At 55.5% G+C, this 20725-nt stretch overlaps 1 protein-coding gene across 3 annotated transcripts in view; it reads right to left on the bottom strand.

Annotated features, from left to right (window-relative positions):
• The window catches only part of LOC125435538 (WD repeat containing planar cell polarity effector), a 308331-nt gene that overhangs the window by 87323 nt on the left and 200283 nt on the right, over nucleotides 1–20725 (bottom strand). For all 3 annotated transcript variants that reach the window (XM_048501735.1, XM_048501743.1, XM_048501750.1), the window contains one exon: nucleotides 13193–13295. In XM_048501735.1, coding sequence (XP_048357692.1) covers nucleotides 13193–13295 — 103 coding nt within the window. The remainder of the gene's footprint in view (nucleotides 1–13192; nucleotides 13296–20725) is intronic.

Below are 20725 nucleotides of genomic sequence, written 5' to 3'. Positions count from 1 at the left end.
CCACCCCCCCCCCCCCCCACCCCCCCCCCCCCCCACCCCCCCCCCCCCCCACCCCCCCCCCCCCCCACCCCCCCCCCCCCCCACCCCCCCCCCCCCCCACCCCCCCCCCCCCCCACCCCCCCCCCCCCCCACCCCCCCCCCCCCCCACCCCCCCCCCCCCCCACCCCCCCCCCCCCCCACCCCCCCCCCCCCCCACCCCCCCCCCCCCCCACCCCCCCCCCCCCCCACCCCCCCCCCCCCCCACCCCCCCCCCCCCCCACCCCCCCCCCCCCCCACCCCCCCCCCCCCCCACCCCCCCCCCCCCCCACCCCCCCCCCCCCCCACCCCCCCCCCCCCCCACCCCCCCCCCCCCCCACCCCCCCCCCCCCCCACCCCCCCCCCCCCCCACCCCCCCCCCCCCCCACCCCCCCCCCCCCCCACCCCCCCCCCCCCCCACCCCCCCCCCCCCCCACCCCCCCCCCCCCCCACCCCCCCCCCCCCCCACCCCCCCCCCCCCCCACCCCCCCCCCCCCCCACCCCCCCCCCCCCCCACCCCCCCCCCCCCCCACCCCCCCCCCCCCCCACCCCCCCCCCCCCCCACCCCCCCCCCCCCCCACCCCCCCCCCCCCCCACCCCCCCCCCCCCCCACCCCCCCCCCCCCCCACCCCCCCCCCCCCCCACCCCCCCCCCCCCCCACCCCCCCCCCCCCCCACCCCCCCCCCCCCCCACCCCCCCCCCCCCCCACCCCCCCCCCCCCCCACCCCCCCCCCCCCCCACCCCCCCCCCCCCCCACCCCCCCCCCCCCCCACCCCCCCCCCCCCCCACCCCCCCCCCCCCCCACCCCCCCCCCCCCCCACCCCCCCCCCCCCCCACCCCCCCCCCCCCCCACCCCCCCCCCCCCCCACCCCCCCCCCCCCCCACCCCCCCCCCCCCCCACCCCCCCCCCCCCCCACCCCCCCCCCCCCCCACCCCCCCCCCCCCCCACCCCCCCCCCCCCCCACCCCCCCCCCCCCCCACCCCCCCCCCCCCCCACCCCCCCCCCCCCCCACCCCCCCCCCCCCCCACCCCCCCCCCCCCCCACCCCCCCCCCCCCCCACCCCCCCCCCCCCCCACCCCCCCCCCCCCCCACCCCCCCCCCCCCCCACCCCCCCCCCCCCCCACCCCCCCCCCCCCCCACCCCCCCCCCCCCCCACCCCCCCCCCCCCCCACCCCCCCCCCCCCCCACCCCCCCCCCCCCCCACCCCCCCCCCCCCCCACCCCCCCCCCCCCCCACCCCCCCCCCCCCCCACCCCCCCCCCCCCCCACCCCCCCCCCCCCCCACCCCCCCCCCCCCCCACCCCCCCCCCCCCCCACCCCCCCCCCCCCCCACCCCCCCCCCCCCCCACCCCCCCCCCCCCCCACCCCCCCCCCCCCCCACCCCCCCCCCCCCCCACCCCCCCCCCCCCCCACCCCCCCCCCCCCCCACCCCCCCCCCCCCCCACCCCCCCCCCCCCCCACCCCCCCCCCCCCCCACCCCCCCCCCCCCCCACCCCCCCCCCCCCCCACCCCCCCCCCCCCCCACCCCCCCCCCCCCCCACCCCCCCCCCCCCCCACCCCCCCCCCCCCCCACCCCCCCCCCCCCCCACCCCCCCCCCCCCCCACCCCCCCCCCCCCCCACCCCCCCCCCCCCCCACCCCCCCCCCCCCCCACCCCCCCCCCCCCCCACCCCCCCCCCCCCCCACCCCCCCCCCCCCCCACCCCCCCCCCCCCCCACCCCCCCCCCCCCCCACCCCCCCCCCCCCCCACCCCCCCCCCCCCCCACCCCCCCCCCCCCCCACCCCCCCCCCCCCCCACCCCCCCCCCCCCCCACCCCCCCCCCCCCCCACCCCCCCCCCCCCCCACCCCCCCCCCCCCCCACCCCCCCCCCCCCCCACCCCCCCCCCCCCCCACCCCCCCCCCCCCCCACCCCCCCCCCCCCCCACCCCCCCCCCCCCCCACCCCCCCCCCCCCCCACCCCCCCCCCCCCCCACCCCCCCCCCCCCCCACCCCCCCCCCCCCCCACCCCCCCCCCCCCCCACCCCCCCCCCCCCCCACCCCCCCCCCCCCCCACCCCCCCCCCCCCCCACCCCCCCCCCCCCCCACCCCCCCCCCCCCCCACCCCCCCCCCCCCCCACCCCCCCCCCCCCCCACCCCCCCCCCCCCCCACCCCCCCCCCCCCCCACCCCCCCCCCCCCCCACCCCCCCCCCCCCCCACCCCCCCCCCCCCCCACCCCCCCCCCCCCCCACCCCCCCCCCCCCCCACCCCCCCCCCCCCCCACCCCCCCCCCCCCCCACCCCCCCCCCCCCCCACCCCCCCCCCCCCCCACCCCCCCCCCCCCCCACCCCCCCCCCCCCCCACCCCCCCCCCCCCCCACCCCCCCCCCCCCCCACCCCCCCCCCCCCCCACCCCCCCCCCCCCCCACCCCCCCCCCCCCCCACCCCCCCCCCCCCCCACCCCCCCCCCCCCCCACCCCCCCCCCCCCCCACCCCCCCCCCCCCCCACCCCCCCCCCCCCCCACCCCCCCCCCCCCCCACCCCCCCCCCCCCCCACCCCCCCCCCCCCCCACCCCCCCCCCCCCCCACCCCCCCCCCCCCCCACCCCCCCCCCCCCCCACCCCCCCCCCCCCCCACCCCCCCCCCCCCCCACCCCCCCCCCCCCCCACCCCCCCCCCCCCCCACCCCCCCCCCCCCCCACCCCCCCCCCCCCCCACCCCCCCCCCCCCCCACCCCCCCCCCCCCCCACCCCCCCCCCCCCCCACCCCCCCCCCCCCCCACCCCCCCCCCCCCCCACCCCCCCCCCCCCCCACCCCCCCCCCCCCCCACCCCCCCCCCCCCCCACCCCCCCCCCCCCCCACCCCCCCCCCCCCCCACCCCCCCCCCCCCCCACCCCCCCCCCCCCCCACCCCCCCCCCCCCCCACCCCCCCCCCCCCCCACCCCCCCCCCCCCCCACCCCCCCCCCCCCCCACCCCCCCCCCCCCCCACCCCCCCCCCCCCCCACCCCCCCCCCCCCCCACCCCCCCCCCCCCCCACCCCCCCCCCCCCCCACCCCCCCCCCCCCCCACCCCCCCCCCCCCCCACCCCCCCCCCCCCCCACCCCCCCCCCCCCCCACCCCCCCCCCCCCCCACCCCCCCCCCCCCCCACCCCCCCCCCCCCCCACCCCCCCCCCCCCCCACCCCCCCCCCCCCCCACCCCCCCCCCCCCCCACCCCCCCCCCCCCCCACCCCCCCCCCCCCCCACCCCCCCCCCCCCCCACCCCCCCCCCCCCCCACCCCCCCCCCCCCCCACCCCCCCCCCCCCCCACCCCCCCCCCCCCCCACCCCCCCCCCCCCCCACCCCCCCCCCCCCCCACCCCCCCCCCCCCCCACCCCCCCCCCCCCCCACCCCCCCCCCCCCCCACCCCCCCCCCCCCCCACCCCCCCCCCCCCCCACCCCCCCCCCCCCCCACCCCCCCCCCCCCCCACCCCCCCCCCCCCCCACCCCCCCCCCCCCCCACCCCCCCCCCCCCCCACCCCCCCCCCCCCCCACCCCCCCCCCCCCCCACCCCCCCCCCCCCCCACCCCCCCCCCCCCCCACCCCCCCCCCCCCCCACCCCCCCCCCCCCCCACCCCCCCCCCCCCCCACCCCCCCCCCCCCCCACCCCCCCCCCCCCCCACCCCCCCCCCCCCCCACCCCCCCCCCCCCCCACCCCCCCCCCCCCCCACCCCCCCCCCCCCCCACCCCCCCCCCCCCCCACCCCCCCCCCCCCCCACCCCCCCCCCCCCCCACCCCCCCCCCCCCCCACCCCCCCCCCCCCCCACCCCCCCCCCCCCCCACCCCCCCCCCCCCCCACCCCCCCCCCCCCCCACCCCCCCCCCCCCCCACCCCCCCCCCCCCCCACCCCCCCCCCCCCCCACCCCCCCCCCCCCCCACCCCCCCCCCCCCCCACCCCCCCCCCCCCCCACCCCCCCCCCCCCCCACCCCCCCCCCCCCCCACCCCCCCCCCCCCCCACCCCCCCCCCCCCCCACCCCCCCCCCCCCCCACCCCCCCCCCCCCCCACCCCCCCCCCCCCCCACCCCCCCCCCCCCCCACCCCCCCCCCCCCCCACCCCCCCCCCCCCCCACCCCCCCCCCCCCCCACCCCCCCCCCCCCCCACCCCCCCCCCCCCCCACCCCCCCCCCCCCCCACCCCCCCCCCCCCCCACCCCCCCCCCCCCCCACCCCCCCCCCCCCCCACCCCCCCCCCCCCCCACCCCCCCCCCCCCCCACCCCCCCCCCCCCCCACCCCCCCCCCCCCCCACCCCCCCCCCCCCCCACCCCCCCCCCCCCCCACCCCCCCCCCCCCCCACCCCCCCCCCCCCCCACCCCCCCCCCCCCCCACCCCCCCCCCCCCCCACCCCCCCCCCCCCCCACCCCCCCCCCCCCCCACCCCCCCCCCCCCCCACCCCCCCCCCCCCCCACCCCCCCCCCCCCCCAATTCAGGAACTACAATTCCCATCAGCCCCTACCAGCATGGCCAATTGGCCATGCTGATAGAGGCTGATGGGAATTGTAGTTCCTGAACATCTGGAGAGCCGCAGGTTCCCTACCCCTGTTCTAGTGGGTCTATCTCCTGAGGCAACCTGTCTCACAACAGATGGTGGAGGGACATCAAGAAGAGCTTGAAAAGAAGAACACAGTGCCTAAGCAGGCCTATTTGGGGACAGCTGGCCATTTTAAGTTCCCAGGTCCTTGATGGTATAGTGCTTTATCAATAAAAACCAGCACTTTGAATTTGGATCAGAATCAAACAGAAAGCCAGTGAAGATCTGAAAATCATGGAATAATATGGTTTCTGCAATACACCCAGCTACCAATCTTGTGGCTGCCCTCTCAACTAACTGCAGCTTTGGACCTCCCTCAAGCGAAGCTCCACGTGTATTGACTTCATGTACATCCTGCCTTTCTACCCCGAGGGGACCCAAAGTGGTTCGTGGCATTCTTTTCTCCTCTACGCTATCCTTACGACCACCTGCCATGTTCTGTGGACCGCCCCCTCCCCCCAAACAGACTCAGTGGATACGAAAGTGATTTATTGATTGGAGTTCAAACAAGTCACACCTCAAGGATCTTTGCCAAAACTAAAGCTTTTGCGCGCAGCCGCCCTATTAGTTCCCACATTGCACCCCCCTTCTGCTCCGTTGCTCCATTGCTAAGCAACGCCCCCCTATCATCTTCCACTACCAGTTCTCAAGTCTGGACTTTTTCCAAGGACACACTCTCCAAGATAAAAATCCAGGTGTACCCCTGCTCTGGGAAAGGTGTTCCAATTAAGCCCGCACATTCCTACATAGCAAAGTTCTAACTCAAACAACAGTCAGGAGACTACAACCTTCCTACCCTAGAGACCACCCTATGAAATAGGTAAGACTGAGTGTGTGTGTTTGGTCCACAGTTACCTATATCTTGTCTCACAGAAAGATAGAACTTTAATGTTGAATTAATCCGCAGCCACTTCCTGGGCCTCCTTTGTATTGAAAGGAGGTGGTAGCTATCTTTGAGGACCAGGAAAAAATGATGAATTTCAAAGGCTTGAGTTTTGAAAAACTGATGGGTAGAGAAGAATTATTAGGTGACCCCCAGAAGAATGCAGTTAAAAACACTGTGGTAGGCCAAGGGATTACAGAGATACCCATGTGGTAGGCCAAGGGATTACAGAGATACCCATGGTGGCCATTTTGGAAAAATTGGAGGGGTGTGTGTGTCTGAATTGAAAAAAAAAACAATTAATGGGGAATAAGGCCTTACGCGGCCTGGGACCATCGTATCTTCGAGACCGCATCACCCCATACGTCCCTGCACGGCCTCTTCGATCAGTTGAGGCCAATCTACTGGTGGTCCCTGACCCCTCGGCGATACGGCTGGCCTCCACAAGGGCCAGAGCCTTTACGGCTCTGGCCCCGGCCTGGTGGAACGCTCTTCCTCCAGCTGTCCGGGCCCTGCGGGACCTCGGTGAGTTCTGCAGGGCCTGTAAGACGGAGCTGTTCTGCCGGGCCTTTGGAGGAACCAGCCGTTGATGGTGCCCCCTTTTCTCTGGTCCTGACATCTGGGCCAACTGTCATCTCAGACTCGCCATTCCTCCCTTTTGGAGGGGGAGGGAATTTTTAGAATTAGAACATTGGACGCCATTTCCCCCCCCCCCCCGATTTAGGGGAGGGGAAGGAATTTTAATAGTAGACTGCTGAACACCATTTATCTTATTGTAATTTATTATATTTACTAGAAATGTTTTTACGGTTGTCGCTGCTTTTAAATGTTTTAGTTGCCTACATTGTTTCTTTTTGTGTTGTACACCACCCAGAGCCCTTTGGGGATGGGGTGGTATAAAAGTTCAATAAATAAATAAATAAATAAATAAATAAATAAATAAATAAATAAATAAATAAATAAATAAATAAATAAATAAATAAATAATCTTCAGGGGCCACTAAGCAGGATTTTATTGAAGGGCTGACCTGGGAAAAATTAACTTCAGTTGACAAGTATGTTTAAGAATCCGCTGTAATACAGGAGTCCGAACATTGAGCTTAGTGTTGGGAGACCTGGAAATAAACATTTCTTATCCAAGTCACTACAATCCAGTCACCATTTCATCTACATGCAACAGAAGTATAAATTTTGTCTGGGGGATAATTGTGAGAAGGATGGTAAGGTGCTTTGTACACAAAAAAACCGCTAGATACGACTGTTTAAAAACTTATGGTAATGCTTCGTAGCCATCTGTCACCAATTTGACAAAGAAAGCGTTGTTTTGATCTCGTAATGCCACAAGATGCACTCACATGGGATTTCAAACATAAAAAGCCCATTGAGAGTGTTGCCGCTTAAAAAGCTTTTATCAAATTAATCTTAACGACGCTCGTTTGTGCCCAGACGGGGAAGAGATAGCAGAGAAATCAGCTGAATCCGGCTCTCTTCAGAACCTCAAGTCAAACGAACAGTTGTCTGATCTCCTAAAGTCGAGAGGAACGACAAGGGTGGCCCGGCCTTTTCAGCCCCAATTTTAAATTTGGCGGAGAATCGTATTGTTTCTCATTTTGCTTGATTCAAGGTTGGCAAGTCTGGTCCACGTAAGTAGCTCAAATGACATAGACATTCTGAGTTTAAAAACTAACAGGAGAAAAAGAAGAAGAGTTCAGATTTATACCTTGTGATATGGACATATAGTTTATGATGTTTTAAGCCATTGTATTTAATCATACAAGTTATATTAGAGTAATTCACTGGGTACCAAGCACTTCAAAAACTTACTTTCGTTGGAAGAAACGAAACTCATAGAGCAGCCTGACACTGAGCTTTGATTTGGGAAAACAGGGCCCCACCAAGGAGATAAGGAATTAGCAGAAGCTCACAAACACAGATAAGAGTGAAGTACTATAGCAACCAAGATCTCTGAACGGGGCAAGATGACATAAAGAATACACGCCCAATTGTAGAAAGCAAGGTGGGCTTTGGAGAGGAGTGGAGATTCAAATGGCAATGTGTACGTATTCCAAATCTAGCCAATGGTCAGAAGACAAGGAGGGGTGTTTGTAAGAGGGTATAAAGTATGTTACGCAAGCAACAGCCCCTTTGAACCTCCTCCCTGTTGCTAACAGGGGAGAGTTCCCTCTTCTGCGCAGAACTGAATGAAAACAATAAATCTCTGAACACTGAAGAAGCTTTTGGATGGTTATTTTTGTAACCGGTCAGAGCTTTTGCTCTGTAGACAGGGCCTTGCCCTGTGCCTATCACTTGCTTTTCTTGTACGGAGTCTCAAAGCGGCTTAAAATTCCTTCCCTTTCTCTCCCTACGACAGATGCCTTGTGAGGTAGGTGAGGTTGAGAGTGTTCTGGGAGAACTGTGACTAGCCCAAGGTCACCCAGCAGACTTCATGGGGAGGAATGGGGAAACAAATCCAGTTCACCAGGCAGAGGCGTAGCAAGGGGGGGAAAGCATCCGGTGCACTGGTGCATCCTCCGCCCCCACCCCGCCCCCACAGGGGCACATGCCTGGTGTGTCGCGAACCCCCTGGCCCCCTTGGAGCTACGCCTCTGTCACCAGGTAAGAGCCCGCTGCTTATGTGGAGGAGAATCAAACCCGGTTCTCCAGATTAGAATCCATTGCTCATGGAGTGGGAAATCAAATCTGGTTCTCCAGATTAGAGTCCACCCACTCCTAGCCACTATATATGGCTCTCATAGCTGGTGCTTTATCACATGACGATTCTTCTACTTGGTTTCTACTTGGGTTTCAGGGCACGGTGGGGGGGAATGTAGGGTAGCAACTTTGCTGAAGTTAAGTCTGGTTAGTGTCAGGATGGGAAACTTCCTGGGAATTTGTGTAAGATATGAGTTCAATAACTCAATAATAGAGATGCAAGCAAGTGAACGAAGAAATAAAAGAGAAGATACAAGACTTGCAAAAGAGGGGTGTTTGGTGTCTATGGCCCTTTCCCCACTTACCTTTGACCACCCTTTGCTGCGCGCTACTCTCAGTGCGCATCATCTCTGGCACGCTCCTGGGCTTCCCCATGACCCCGTTTTGAGGAGCGCCAGGGATGCCGTGCGCTGAGGGGGTGCAAGAGCAGCAGCGTCAGGGCGGCTGCGTTGTCGCCGCCCCTGTAGTGGGGAGTGCCGCGGGACCCAGTGCTACTTGAGGAGAGTAGCGCGCAGCATAAGTTAAGTGGGGAAAGGGCCTATACCACATGTTTGTGCTCCATTTTGCCTTCTCTTTTGGCTTTGAGACAGACAGCATGGTGTAGTGGTTAAGGTATTGGAACAGTATCTGAAAAAAACAAGTTTGAATCCATACTCTGCCATGGAAACTTACTGGGTGACCTTGGACCCATCACGGATTCTCAGTCTTGACCCTGGCAAATTAGGAGATGTCCAAGGAATATTAGGGTTAGGAGATCTCCAAGGAATATTAGGGTTAGGAGATCTCCAAGGAGTATTAGGGTCGGAAGCAGGCAATGGCAAACCACATTTGAACATCTCAGAGTGGATGAGTGGTCCCTACGCTGGCTTTTTCTGTGCATATAAAACATACAGTCCTTTAAACATCTAGGCGTGCAGCCTTCTCTCCTTTTTATCTTCAGCACCAGGGGGGAAAACACAGGTAAGATGGTACCTTGGCTAGTGTGAAATTGAGAAACCACTTCGGATAGATTCTCTAAACTAGGGTGCAAAAGTTCTTTATGAGCCGTAAGAATGGAAAGAGCACGCCACACTGCTTTTAATTCACAGTGCAGATGCAGCCACAACTAAAATACTTGACCATACGAAGAGACAGCAAATAGCTGCCAGAGGCTTCAAAGATTTCAACATTAATCTACAAAGCACAAATGAAAAGCTGCACGGAGGTACCTGCTGGCGGATCCATATTCATGAAACTCTTCAGAAATGTTTAGATTCAACTCGAGCAAACTTTCCTTTTTGTTAGTTCGTGGAAATTTGAAGCCGCTGCTAATGGATCTTCAGTGAAGTAAACCAATCTCCTTCAAATGAAGTAGAGAGTTGAAAGTATGTCCCAGACTAGAGTTCATCAGACTAAAACCCACTGCCTGAACTCTTCAGTTATGAAGAATAGGAATTTCTAGTTGGGAGCTTCCAACTTCCTCCATTACTCTTCGAGAACTCTCTTCAAGCTCTCTCATCGAGAACTCTCATTTACAACTAGATCTTCTAAACCAGTGATGGCGAACCTTTTTGAGACCAAGTGCCCAAATTGCAACCCAAAACCCACTTATTTATCGTAAAGTGCTGGCAATTTAACCTGAACACTGAGGTTTAAGTTTAGAAAAAACAGTTGGCTCTGAGGCGTGTGTTACTCGGGAGTAAGCTTGGTGGTAGTCGGTGGCTTTGCTTTGAAGCAACCGTGCAACTCTTCCAACGGGTGAAACACGACCCTAGGAGGGTTTACTCAGAAGCAAGCCTCACTGCCAGCAACTGAGCTTACTCCCAGGTAAAGGATCGCGCTTTAGCTCTTCGCATGAAAATCAGTGGGGTTTAACAGTGCTTAACAGGGTTACCTACACTGCTTCCCCAAAACTAGGTCTCAGGTTTAATGCTAATAATCGAGCCCAGCAGACCAGGCCAGCCTAGATGTGTGTGTGTGGGGGGGGGGGACTCTGTATGTGCCCACAGAGAGGGCTCTGAGTGCCACCTCTGGCACCCGTGCCATAGGTTCGCCACCACTGTTCTAAACTGTGAGATGAATTCCATTAACACTGTGGTGTAACACAACGCTTTCATCTGATCAGGGCATTTCCTTATGTTTTGAATTAATCTTATTCATTTTAATCGTAGTCATTTGTAAATGACTTCAGGACTCAGAGGTAATCTGCTTATTCCCACTTCCTCAGTTCCTCAGTACTGTCTCTCGAGTCTTTCTTCAGATCTGACAGAACTGGTGGCTCTCAAATATACCTTTGGACTCCTTTCGGTCTCTCTCACCAGCTTGATAATGATAACGATAATTGATAAAGCCACCAATAGTTCCTCCTACAGAGCAGCTTTTAAACCCAGATCTCTGCTATTTGAAGCCTTAAAGCAGAGGTGGGATCCAGCAGGTTCTCACCAGTTCCCGAGAGTGGGTTACTCATTATTTGTGCGTGCCGAGAGGGGGTTACTAATTGGGTCTGCTTTTCCATTAGAAATTCCATTAGGTCCAAAAATCATAAAGTCCTGTTGTTTCCTATGTGGCTGGTTAGCGAAGGTAGAAAACGGGATAATTCTCCCTGTTGGGCTGTTTTAGAAACATGTCTTAGAAATATGGTAAAGTTCCTTGTTTAAGGAAAGTGTCCTTTTGATTTCTAGATTTCTAGAAACAAAATTAAGTATTTGAAAGTATTAAGTATTTGAGAGGCAGTCAATGAGAGGAGAAGTAGTTGTTTCTGTTGGCAGTAGACGATAGGACTTGCTATAATGAGTTTAAATTATGGACAGAAAGATACCAGCTGGAAATTAGGAACTTTTTTTACAGTAAGAGTTTTTTACAGTAAAAGGGGAAATTATTAATGCCCCGCTCCTGGAATGCCCGCCCACGCCCCCGTCGTGCCCCGCCCAGCCCCATTGGCGCTACGCCACTGTTTGAATCCCACCACCATGGGAACCTGTTACTAAAATTTTTGGATCCCACCACTGCCTTAAAGGTAGAGGTCATCTCCTATGCCAGCGCCAAGTCATTACTGACACCTAGGATGACATCACATCACAACGTTTACTAGGCAGACTTTGCTTATGGGGTGGCTTGCAATTGCCTCCCCCACTTTACTCCCAGCAAGCTGGGTACTCATTTTACCAACCTTGGAAGAATGGAAGGCTGAGTCAACCTTGAGCCGGCTACCTGAAAACGACTTCCACTGGGATCTAATTCAGATTTTAGAGCCTTAGAGGTGTGGGTCTGGCCCCTTCCGCACACGCAAAATAATGCGTTTTCAAACCACTTTCACAACTGTTTGCAAGTGGATTTTGCTATTCCGCACAGCTTCAAAGAGCACTGAAAGCAGTTTGAAAGTGCATTATTCTGCGTGTGCGGAATGAGCCTCTGTTACATACTTGACCTGTGGCTACATTGAGGGTTGAACTGAAACAAAAGGAATAGGAACTGATTGTCTGGCTCCCATTTTTTTGTTCCCAGTTAGAACACCTCTTGGAAAGCCCTTTTTTTGTGACATAATCTTTCTCATTCTAGTAATTTTCCTTCATTAAGAGTCCAGAGGAACTCTTCTTTTTCCTTTACACATAATGGAGGATGGTTAAAACTGCAAAAAGAAAGGAGGAAAAGCACCTCCCAGTTGAGTTCTAGAAATTTCTTTCAGAGGGAAGCTATGTTGGTCCACAGTAGTACAGATAGGTTCAAGTCCACTAGTATCTTAGAGACCCACTAGATGCTTGGGGTATATGCTCTGGAAATCCTGATTTAGTATATGTCTTTAGTATATTAGTATATGCCTTATTCATCAATTTAGCCCCAAATTACTCAGGTCAAAAGAACACAAACACAGGCCAGCACATATTTCCATCTTCGCCTTAGAACGCTGTTATCTTTTCGGCCTGTGTGGCAAATGGCAAAAGAGATATGAGATATTTCAATCCATTACATTTAAGAGTCTCCTATATTTAGTGCAGGGGAAAAAAAGATATTTTAGATAGGACAGTACAGATCTAATCTACTTTCTCTCTCTCTCTTTCTTTTTGGTACGTAACTTTTGACTGAAACTTTTTTTGGTCTTCTCCAGTAGAAATAAATAAATATTTCTCTTAAGATTCACAATAGTTTGCTTGTACATAAAATAACAATGCCTCTTTAACTTGAGCTCCCAAAGGCACCTGGTGGGCCACTGCGAGTAGCAGAGTGCTGGACTAGATGGACTCTGGTCTGATCCAGCAGGCTAGTTCTTATGTTCTTATGTTCTTATGATACAATCATCAGTGGGAAGGAAAGCAAACTGTACGTCCCTCAGGTCTAAATCTCATTACGCACACTGTACTTGATGTGGATTCACGCACAGGATATACACACCTCTTATCAAATCTACATGCTTTGCATTCAGCACCTGCCTGTAAAAAAAATTCATGAATGAAGGTATTTTGTATTGGGCGACGTGTACCAGAATGTAAAATTATGGAAATACAAACTGGTTTTTAGTCACAAGATCTCTGTGGGTCTGGTCTTACAAGCCTCATTTATACATTTTCCTTAATCTCGTGATCCATTCACTTCAACACAATTATTTTAAGAACAAGATCATGTGGTTTATTTTGGAAATCATCCCTCACCGAATCCCACTGGTTCAATGAAGTGAACTCTTTTGATCTCGATCAAAACCTGCCGAGAGCGAACACGACCCTAAAACGCGGCTTTTACGCAGCATTTATGGCATCGACATCATTTTCAGGGTCTCGTTCCTTATTTAATCCCGGTGCAAAATGGAAGGTACATCCTCCCTGACCCATATTCGGCTTTATACCAGAGCTTTTACATTGTTATCGCTCTCACTTCTGCATCTAAAAGAGTGGTTTCTGTAAACCTACCCAGATCAAGACGCCATTCATTGTTCCTCCCCCACACAAAACAATCCCAATTAACCAATAACACTGCTGCAAAGATAACATGACACCTGTACAAGAACCAGTATTGATTAAAACAAAAAAGACCCTTTTTTAAAAAAACCCCACAGCATTAATTCTTACCAGCTCCAGCGGTTATTGATTCTGTGTCAATGGCGTCCGCCTTTTTCTTTGCTACTTCAGCTAGTGCCAATTCGCCCTTATCTAGCGCAAAGTAATGGATGTCCTTTAGAAATAAAGCAAAATAAAAGATTAATCTAAAACGAATCTTGGGCAACCAACAAAGGAGAATTTGACAGGGAAAAAGGGCTCCTTTATTGCTCAGATCAGAAACGCAGATGGAAGCGATGAGGCTATATTTATAATTTTCTCAGTGTTATTCGTTCGGAACGCAGGCTGATTATCCTATTTGTACTTCAGCGCTGGTACTTAACACTGAATAAGGCACTCGCTGACAATGGAACGAGCAGAGCTCTCAACCCTGGTGCAACTCTTAATGGGCCCTTTATGCTTTCTGAGATGCGGCAGAATAAAGTCAAAGCTCAGCATAACGCTCATTCGCAAGAGGGAGAAGCAGGAGGGTAACATGGTTAGGCTAAATGCATGGCTGAACCCAAAGTCCTAGAGACGGGACAGGGTTTTACGCATGTCACAAGTTCTAGGACAGTGGTGGTGAACCTTTGGCACTCCAGATGTTATGGACTACAATTCCCATCAGCCCCTGCCAGCATGGCCAATTGGCTGATGGGATTTGTAGTCCATGAACATCTGGAGTGCCAAAGGTTCGCCACTACGGTTTCTAGGAGGTATTCCTTCTTCCATTCACACTCACATTCCCATAGGTTGTATCTTGGTTACCTCATTAACTTTTTAAAAATTCTTTCTTTTTTTTAAGAGTAATTTTTAAATTAATTTTCAAGGTATAATTAAAAAGGATATGAAGGAGAAAGAATTCGAAATCGATAGAAACAAAGCAAAAAGATACCCGGTACATCTACCCCAGGCTACATTAAATCAATAATTAGTGGATCCCAATATGACATTCTGATATTATCAGACAAACCATCACGAAATCTTTATATTGCTATTTTCTGTCCGCCCACTCAACACCGTCTTTACTGGTCAATTACTTATAGCTTAGTCATTATCATTAATCATTATGTATTTTAATGAATTGTAATGTTTAATCGCTATTGTATTTATGAGATCTTATATTGTATTTGTTTCATGTCTCATTGTGCACCGCCCAGAGCCCTTCGGGGGTTGGGCGGTCTATCAAGCCTAATAAATAACAACAACAACAACAACAACAACAACAACAACAACAACAACAACAACAATAATCCAGTTGTTTTTATTTTCACATGCTCAATTCAGCTTCATATAAGACATAAAGTTTCCACCTCTCATTAAATTGGTGTTTTGCACCTCTGTTTACAAGGTTATAGCATATTCTCTGATTTTATCTTCCCACAGTTCTACAGTAAGATCTTTATCGGATTTTCAACAGGATGTAATTGTTACTCTTGCTGCAGTTAATAAACGTCAACATAGTTCCTTAGGGCTTCTTAGGAAGGTTTTCCAATCGGATACCCAATAACACTGTTTTTGCAATAAGAGGAAATTTAATTATCTTTGGCATTAACATTTATGATTGTAAAAGCTTAGCAGACAACCGCTCTCTGCACCCCTGAAACACTAAAGCTGAATTACCCCAGCCAAGGTTGCCTTTTATAATTGTATATAATTGCAACATCTTTAGTGAGAATTAATTGATCTGATCTCTACAGGCTTGGAGATCAGTTGCAATTCCAGGAGATCTCCAGCCATCACCTGGAGGCTGGCAACCCTACCGTGTTTCCCCGAAAATAAGACAGTGTCTTATATTGTCAGTCACAAGCCTTTATTGGCATAAAATAAACATACAAAATCAGCATACAAAATTTGCCCATTATTGCTCACAATTATAGACACTGGTACTAAAATACTAAATACTAAAATATATACATGGTCCTTCTGTAACTATAGGACATTCCTTCAGCTAAGTTGACTCACTTAAACGTCATCGGATACTGACAGAAGCTAGCAAAATTACTGCTGGCTATATGTGGTCATAATACATAGACATTGGTTGGTATTCATCTAGACTTACGTCTATTATTGTTAGCAGAAATTTTGCTACATTCTCACACACTGTGGGATCCATGTTGTTCAAAAGCATAGGTATCTTAAGAGCATCAGTTAGATTGTTATACAGAAATGGGATAAGTGCAGATTGTTACATTCTGATTTTTGCAAACCTTACACAATGAAAGAGGGTATGATCGAGTGTCTCCACCTGACCCATATTGCATGGACATAGCCTCCTCTGTTTATCAATTTGTTGATATCTGCCATAGAGCAGCATAGAAGGCATTAGATTGAATCTGGCCAGTGTTAAAGCTCTTCTTAATTTAGGGTTGGTGATCCACTGTAAATAATTGGCCATGTGTCCTTGTTCAATTGGAATAAGCAGGGTCAGTGTCTTATATTAATTTTGTTCCCAAAGATGCTCTATGTCTTATTTTCAGGGGAAGTCTTATTTTTCTGTGTTCTGTTCGTCGGGCATGCTTCCAAACAAAAACTTTGCTACGTCTTACTTTCGGGGGATGCCTTCTATTTCGCACTTCAGCAAAACCTCTACTATGTCTTATTTTCAGGGGGTGTCCTATATTCGGGGAAACAGGGTACATAGCCCTGTGCGGTAGACTGAGCTGACAAACCGTGAGGGGCCGAGAGCTAAACTACACTTTATGGTTTTTAAAGAGTAGGGTTTGGGTTTTCTTGACCCAACTCATATCCCCTGCAGTCATGCAAAGAAAAGGAAGGCCCGAATGGGCTCGGGACAGTGGTGAGGGGAGGCAGCCCCCGTGCCTTGACCCCCACCCACCAACTTCACTCTGGGGGAGAGTTATTTCCCTGATTTTTCTGTTCTGCAGAGACTGATACTCCATGTGAAGCAGCAAAATTAGTACAACGACCCTGTTAGCATATTTTTCACATAGGAAAGTGGTTCAGTGTGACCGACAGTGAACTCCACGGCAGCGAAGGGATGTACATTTCAGAATCCCAAGTCCGCTTCCGCATGGCCATGATGGGGGTTGGGTCGGCGTACATGACGCTGACCCAACCCCCCCGGGACCTTTCGCACGAACGGTCCCGGTTGCAGTGGGGAAGACGGCGCCACGGAGCGCCGTCGTCCGAGCGACCTACCTTCTCTGCGACTGTCTGGCGTGTCGCCAAGGCCAGAGGACATGCCCCCCCCGCCCTGTGCGACCGCTCCGGCGTCGCAGGGCAGGCGGGGCATGTCCCCAGGTCTCGGCGGTGTGCTGGATGGTCGCAGGGACGGTAGGTCGCTCGGGCACGGGGGGGAAGCCGCCGTTTCCCATAAACCTTGCTCGGGAAGTGAGGTGGGAAAACGGCAGCTTTGTGCCACTCGGGAGGAGCGTGGGTGGCGCGGCTGCGAAGCAGCTGCGCCCCCCCATGCGAACGGCTCCCTGGGGACGGCGTTTTTGCCCTCCCCACGGCGCTGTATTAGGCCCATGCGGAAAGGGCCTTGGTTCCACACTTAAACCACAACATTAAACCAGAACGTGTTTCGTAGGTGGACACGGACTTTAATTAAGAGCGCTTACACCTTTCAACACCGAATGGTTTTGCATTTCAAGTTTCCAAGGTTTTGGGATGTGATCTTAAAACAAATGAAGCCATAGGACAAAGGGAGAAAGGGAGAAATCCGGTGTTAGAAGATTTGGGTGCATCAAGTTATCTGAACTGCATTTTATTCCGTATGTATTAAAAAAGTGGGGAAAAAAGAATAGGAAAGTTTCCTTGGCTTCCAGTGTGTTATCTGTGAAGCCTCAATCAGTGGATTTGTTCCAGGTGGCAAGTAGGCTGGTTAATCCAGACTGTCTTCACTTGGCTGCTGATGCAAGTCCCTCTAGCTGTGAGAAAATTCCTGGCTCCTTTGCAGATAAAATCAATGAGATTTTGATTAGAATGTGTGTCTAGGTAAGGAAAAGAAATGCATGCAGGGAGAAATGCTGGGAGTTCGTCGGTCTGAGCAAAGAACTGAGTTGCAGTTCACGGTTTCGGACTTCCGTCCCACCTGGCTTGGAGTTATTTAGGTCCACAATGATCTTCAGCTGTAACTTAGGGCCTTTCCCCACTCTCTTCCATCCTCCCTATGCTGCGCGCTGCTCTCAGCACGTGGCATCCCAGGCTCTGTGCGGGGTCATCAAAAGGCGCCCTTAAGAAGAGCGCCTGGGATGCCGCACGCTGAGGGGGCGCGACAGCGGCAGCGTCAGGGCGGCTGCGCTGTCGCCGCCCCTGTCGTGGGGAGTGCCGGGGGACCCCGCGCTACTCTCCTCAAGTAGCGCGGGGCTTAAGGTAAGTGGGGAAAGGCCCTTAGACCCCTTCCGCACATGCAGAATAATGCACTTTCAATCCACTTTGAAGCTGGATTTTACCGTGCGGAATAGCAAAAGCAATTTTCAAAGGATTGGAAAAGTGGATTGAATGTGCGTTATTCTGCATGTGCGGAAGGGGCCACAGGGAAGATGGGAGTGTTCCTTTTCCCTCTTTCTTCTCTCCAAAAGAAGCGCACGGTGGGCCACAGACCCACCTCTTGATGCTGAAGGCCAGCGAACTGCTGGACAATACTCATTTTTTTGTTAATGACTACATTGGTTGCTTTACAGCATCATGCTGGCAGGGGATGATGGGAACTGTAGTCCATAACATCTGGAGGGCCGCGAGTTTGACACCTGTGCTTTAAAGCATTCCACTTTCTCTGTACGCAGGGGGTGTAACTGTTAAAGATTATGCCCAGGACAAGCACTGCCCAGTATTGAGCTGCACCTCCCCAATTCCACGCGGAGTTCGAGGTGGAGGGGGCGAGGTTCAAGGCTGGACTCCATCACCTCCATCACCAAAGTCCGCACTTCAAAGCTGGAGCCAATTAGGCCGAGCCCAGACTTCAACTGGGGACTCTGTCCTGGGTGGGTCCAGCTTTGTACTGTTGACTCCACCTCCAAAATCATGTGGCGTTCAGAGACGGAGCCAGCAGTATTGAACAGGATCCAGCCAGGCTGAGCCTCTAGTTCAAGGTTGGTCTCCACTTAGTTGGGAGTTGAATATTGGACCCAGGCCCAACCTTTAACTGCACACCTGCCCCCAAACTCCATGTGCAGTTCAAGTGTGAGGGTGCAACTTGCCAACAGGGGTGAAAGGGTTTCTGGAGTGAGGTGGAGGGCTCTGGGCTGCCTGAAGAAGAAGCAGAGCTGGATTTATATCTCTCAGCCCCACCTACCTCACAGGGTGTTTGTAACCCTTTCCCTCCTGTATGGAGACTCAAGGGGGCTCACAAACTCCTTTCCCTTCCTCTCCCCACAACAGACACCCTGTGAGTTAGGTGGGGCTGAGAGAGCTCAGAAGAACTGGGACTAGCCCAAGGTCACCCAGCCGGTGTGTGTTGAAGTGCACCAGCTAACCTGAATTCCCCAGACAAGCCTCCACACCTGCTCTTAACCACTACGCCACTGCTGCTCCTTCTACGCCACTGCCTGGTGCCCCCTCCCCAGCAGCACCCTGGGACATGAGCCCCAGCTGGCCCCATCCTAGATCATTGCTTGTATTTCGAAGTTCCACTTTGTGCTTGGCTTCAACCCACATGCCATGCCTCGATTATATGTATATGTTTATCTTTCCCATGCAAATCACCATAAGGTAAGGTGACCAGATTTTCACCTTTTTAAACCAGGACCCGGGCGCACTGCCTTCTGGGGCGCTCCCCTGTTTCCTGCCCTGGGGCGCTCCCCTTCTGGGGCACTGCCTTCTGGGGTGCTCCCCTGTTTCCCGCCCTGTGACAGGGCGGGAAACCGGGGAGTGCCCCAAAGGCAGTGCGCTCCTGCGGCCGCGTGTGCGGGAGGCTGCCGCACTGTGTTCTGGGGCGCTCCCTGGCAGGAAAAGGGGAGTGCCCCAGAAGGCAGTGCAGCAGCCTTCCAAAAATTGGGACAGGGGGAGGGCAGTATAAAAATGAAATAATAAATAAATAAACAGTTAAAAAAACCCGCGGGACGCGGGACAAATTGGTTTAAGGCGGGACTGTCCCGCCAAAAGCGGGACGTCTGGTCATCTTGCCATAAGGGACAGTTCAGACTGGCTGATTGGTGTGCCAAGTGCCGAGAGCGGCATGAAACTACAATGGCATGACTAACGTACACGTGGGGATCCTATACATGACCGCTGGTGGGTGTTATTTTACAATCTGGGACTAGTCAGTGAAAAACTGAAAATGTAATAGCTCTCTGAAGGACTTTCCCCCCCTTTCAAAATTGTACCTGCTATCATATAAAAATACCTCACTTTCAAGCTCTTTCCTATTTCAGTTGCTAATAATTTATAACAGAAGCAGTCACTTTTTAATGATTTGGAAAGCCAAGATTTACAACCCAAACAAATTAAAACCTTTGAAAAAGGCATTTTGCTGTTAATTAGACTGACCAAGTCTTACCCGCGTGAACGCAGCCATAATTGTAGTAAATTTGTACAACTTGTTCTTATCCTTCTAGGATGTAACAAATCAGCAGCTTAAGGGTGCAAGTATAGAGGCAGCAAGGTCCCCGGCCCCTCAATGATACGGCTAGCCTCCACCCGGGCCAGGGCCTTTACGGCCTTTACGGTCCTGGCCCCGGCCTGGTGGAACACTCTTCCACCAACTGTCCGGGCCCTGCAGGATCTTGGAGAGTTCCGCAGGGCCTGTAAGACCGAGTTATTCCACCGGGCCTTTGGGGAGGCCGGCCGCTGATTGTGTGCGCCCCTCCTGTCCCTCCCTTTATCATTCTGGGAGTCCGTGACACCTATACTGTCCCCCTCTCCGGGAGGGTTTTTTACTGATAGTTTTAACGCTGGACGCCATATGGTTCATACAGAACGCTGTAATTTTATATATTTTAATGTTAATGATTTTAAATGTTATTGTTATTGCTATATTGTTTGTAATGGTGAGGCTGGCCGCTGAGTCCGCCCTTCTTTGTTGCTCCTTACAGCTTTGCCATCTGCTGATTGAATATCGGCCTGTCCCCTCCCGGGAGGTTAATGCCGGTCGACATCTACTTATTTTAATTGTGGAAGATCACTGCTGCTAGTGTTTTAATGTTTAATTTATTTATTGTTTTAATTGAAACTATTTGCTGTATTCAAATGTTGATTGTTTTGTAAACCGCCCTGAGCCCTTCGGGGGTAGGGCGGTCTATTAAATGTAATAAATAATAAAATAATAAAATAAAATAAATAAATAAATAAATATAATAATGATAATGATAATGATAATGATAATGATAATGATAATGATAATAATAATAATAATAATGATAATAATGATAATGATAACATAATGATAATATAATGATAATATAATGATAATATAATGATAACAACAACAACAACAACAAACAACAACAACAACAACAACAACAACAACAACAACAACAACAACAACAACAACAATAATAATAATAATAATAATAATAATAATAATAATAATAATAATAATACTTGTTGTCCACCGCCCAGAGCCCTTAGGGGATGGGGCGGTTTATAAATGCAATAATAAAT

This window comes from Sphaerodactylus townsendi, linkage group LG01 (genome assembly GCF_021028975.2).
Source record: "Sphaerodactylus townsendi isolate TG3544 linkage group LG01, MPM_Stown_v2.3, whole genome shotgun sequence".
Taxonomy (NCBI): domain Eukaryota; kingdom Metazoa; phylum Chordata; class Lepidosauria; order Squamata; family Sphaerodactylidae; genus Sphaerodactylus; species Sphaerodactylus townsendi.
This window is presented reverse-complemented; position numbering and strand designations above follow the sequence as displayed.